The 3,407-nt window shown below is 35.6% G+C and overlaps 1 protein-coding gene across 2 annotated transcripts in view; it reads right to left on the minus strand.

The window, feature by feature from the left end:
- LOC119838949 (eukaryotic peptide chain release factor subunit 1) overlaps positions 1-3,407 on the minus strand; it is a 23,631-nt gene that overhangs the window by 9,111 nt on the left and 11,113 nt on the right. Inside the window, exons 8-9 of one of the 2 annotated variants that reach the window (XM_038365102.1) lie at positions 3,081-3,228; positions 520-637 (exon numbers count right to left, since the gene is read on the minus strand). In XM_038365102.1, the coding sequence (XP_038221030.1) occupies positions 558-637; positions 3,081-3,228 (228 nt within the window). In that variant the 3' untranslated portion in view covers positions 520-557. Of the gene's footprint in view, positions 1-519; positions 638-3,080; positions 3,229-3,407 lie in introns of those variants that run through there. The other variant, XM_038365101.1, reaches the window with a different exon arrangement.

Raw genomic sequence — 3,407 nt, forward strand, 5'->3', positions numbered from 1 at the left:
ATAGCGCAATGATAATCGTGAGAAAAAACAATATACAATACGTCATTCATCTACAAGCTACGAGTGTCAATGTAACATACGACTCCATAGTCCATACGAGCTTCGAAATAACGATCATTTAATATTATAAATACAAATTAATAATTATGATATTACATTGGTTTATTATCGGGTGTCAAAGGTGAATAAATCGCAGACGACAAAAATCTATAGTGTTAAAAACGTTGCGGGTTCTCTCAAGCGTTAGGTGTCGCTAATTTACATATAGATAAAAAATAATCTCATGACGCCATTAAACAACGCCAACGGCCAATATAACCTATATACAATAACTAGAAAAACGTCCTCGATAAAGCAAAAACTCAACGTCTAATAAGAGATAAACTACCTACATAATTAAGAAAAAAAAAACACAAAAAACTCAATATATACATCGAAAAACAAATACGAACCGAGGCGATAACGAAACCGTAACGAAAAGAAACAAAAAAAAAAAAAACAAAAAAAATCGAAAAAAAAAAAACCGTCCGTCCGTCCATGCATCACCACAGAACAGCTCAATAGTCGTCCAGGTCGACGTCGTCCAATGGCTCGTCCAGCTGTAGCGACTGGAAGTCTACTTTGTAGCGCAATATACCTATTTTTGATTGTATGTTTTTTTTTATCCGAGCGGGCAGCAAAAAAGGGAATGGAAAATTTGTGTATTAGTATACAAAAAAGAAAAAAAATCCTTCGGTCCCGGCCGTACCGCAAACAAGCAATGGTTCGCAAGTATATGTCCAAGGCAAGTATAAAAAATCCAAAAGATAAAATTATCATGTTTTTCTTTTGCTTTTTTATACTTACTTTGGGCAATTGATTATCAAAAGCAGCCCTTTTGATTGTTTAATACTTTTTTTATTATTTAGAAAATAAAATAAAAATGTTACTTTTTTTGTCAGTTTTTAATAGCATTTAACGAATGTAAACCTTATATAAACCGTTGCTCTGCTATGGCGAAAGAGGCAGGTTCGAAATCCGCCTCTGAATCATTTTTCTTTTCTATACAGTTTTAAAAAGGATTTTTCAAGTTAAACCGTTGCCATAGCAACCGTTTATATCAAATGTTTGCGATACAGCCGAAAAAACAATAAAATCACAGATCAATACTACATTAAAAAATATATCTATACCCTAAATAAATAATATATTAATTTATCATAGAAATAAACCTTCAAATGAAAAATATAAAAATTCGCAACCGCACACTTGTACTAATAAGACATTCGGGTCACTTCACAAACACTGGTAGAAAACCATCAATCCCATTTGTGCAAAGGTAATTGGGGGTCAAAGGTCCATATTAGAACTTTTTTTTTCGCTGGATATTTAACGGAAACGGCAAGATTTTTCAAAAACACATACAAATCGAACAGTAAATTATCGATAAAAATGGTCCTCCTACTATTTCTAAGAATTTCTGAGCATCGTTCCATATATAAAGACTTAGTTATAGGTTTCGGAACTTTATACGTAGAAGTGAACCCAACTGTTGTCCAAAACGCTTTCCGTTATTTGACCTATACCTATTAATAATTAATAGAACAGTCCAGACTTCGAATCGAAAACTAAAGGAAATGGTGGGCATTTGACCCACAAATTAATTTAGACATTTCATGCAACTAACTACCTCAAAGAGACAATGATATGCTGCTGCATACTTAGAAAATGATATTCTTAGACAAGTAAATATAGGATGTAAGGCCATGGCAATAAGTGGCAACATTCTTAGACATTCTATTGAAACTAAGTATAATTGGTAAACTAGAGTTATTGAAACCAAGATAAGAAACGAAGATTATATCTGTTGGACCAATATCAATTTAAATAAATTGCCCAAATTTTTCAATTGCTTTTAACATGCCTGGCCGATGACAAAAAGGATAAGCGAAAACAAATTATACAATGAAAATTACGGTCAAGTTCAAATATACCCAAATACTCTGTTCTACAACCAGCCCGTAGCCGTTATTATTAAAAACACATCACGAAATTTAAAGTCATTAAAAAACAAATCACAAGAGTAATTAATATGGGGTATTTTTCAAGGGTAGCTATTTTTTTCCTTTTGCGTAAAAAATTTCTAATCCCAGCTAAGTTTGTTTGTTTATTCATCATCATCATCATCATCATCATCAGCATCATCATCCAATTCCTCTTTCCTCCTATGAGGGTTCAGGCCATAATCCACCACGCTGGCCAAGTGCCGGTTGGCACATGTCACATGTCATCGATTTTTTAATTCTCGGACAAGCCGATGTTTTTCTTCTTCACCGTTTCGAGCGGTGGTACCGTGAATTCCCCGAATATTAAATAAGCCGAAGGTCCTAACCAGTTAGCAACCTCTGCCCTAAGTTTTTATAATAGCGTATAACTATTAGAAACCTAACTCACTCTAATCTATCGGTAGTTAAATTAGGTCACAAAACTCACCGCGGATGCCGCGATGCCCGAATATCTTTAGACATAACTCATAGGAAAAGATTGCCTTCAGCTCATTCAGGTGATCCTAGCTTAGCTTTACTTAACTCAACTACACACAAACTAAAAATACTTAAACAAAAAACTCCTTAGTTCATTGAATCTTACTCACATAACGAGACCCATATAAAAACTAAATCTAGGCCTTAGTTCATGTAACCTAGCTCACCCCAGATATGTGTCAAACACTAAATCTATAAAATCCTAAACTCATCGAACCTAGCTTACCTTATAAACCAAACTCTACCAAGTATAATTCCTTAGCTCACCCTACCCACATCTAGACATGGGCCTTCATTCAACCAGGTGTAAATACACAGTGTGTTGTACAATATAAATACACCTGAATTAATTTACATAATGAAACATTAAAAACACCTAACTCTCGCTTAACCGTCCCAGCTCAAACAAACACCTATATCTAGCTTTAGAACGAAACTTCTCATAGCGATGGACCATTAAAAACACCCAGAGTCTAGCGTCAACCGACCCAACTCAACTAGACCTACATACACATAAAACCTAGACCCGTATAGAGACTAAAATCTAGACCAACTCACCGCCGATCCCGCCAAAACCGCGCACAAACTGACTGCCCTCCTGACTCTTGTCCGTGATGATCTCGAGGGTCGCACCGAAAGACTTGTAGTTGTTGGCCAGCCACTCGAGCAGCGGCTGACACTCGACCAGCTCGAGTTCCACGCCGCTCTGTGTTGAAGATTTTATTTCTATTAGATACTTTATAACTTTTACGCACATCAATAGAGAAAACAAAAGAGAAGAAAGGAGTCATAGTGCATGCCAAATTTAAGTCTAACGGTAACTCAGTGAGTCTGACTGACTTATTCATTCATTAATTCAGTCAGTCAGTCAGTCAGTCAGTCAGT

Source organism: Zerene cesonia, unplaced genomic scaffold, assembly GCF_012273895.1.
Source record: "Zerene cesonia ecotype Mississippi unplaced genomic scaffold, Zerene_cesonia_1.1 Zces_u006, whole genome shotgun sequence".
NCBI classification, from domain to species: domain Eukaryota; kingdom Metazoa; phylum Arthropoda; class Insecta; order Lepidoptera; family Pieridae; genus Zerene; species Zerene cesonia.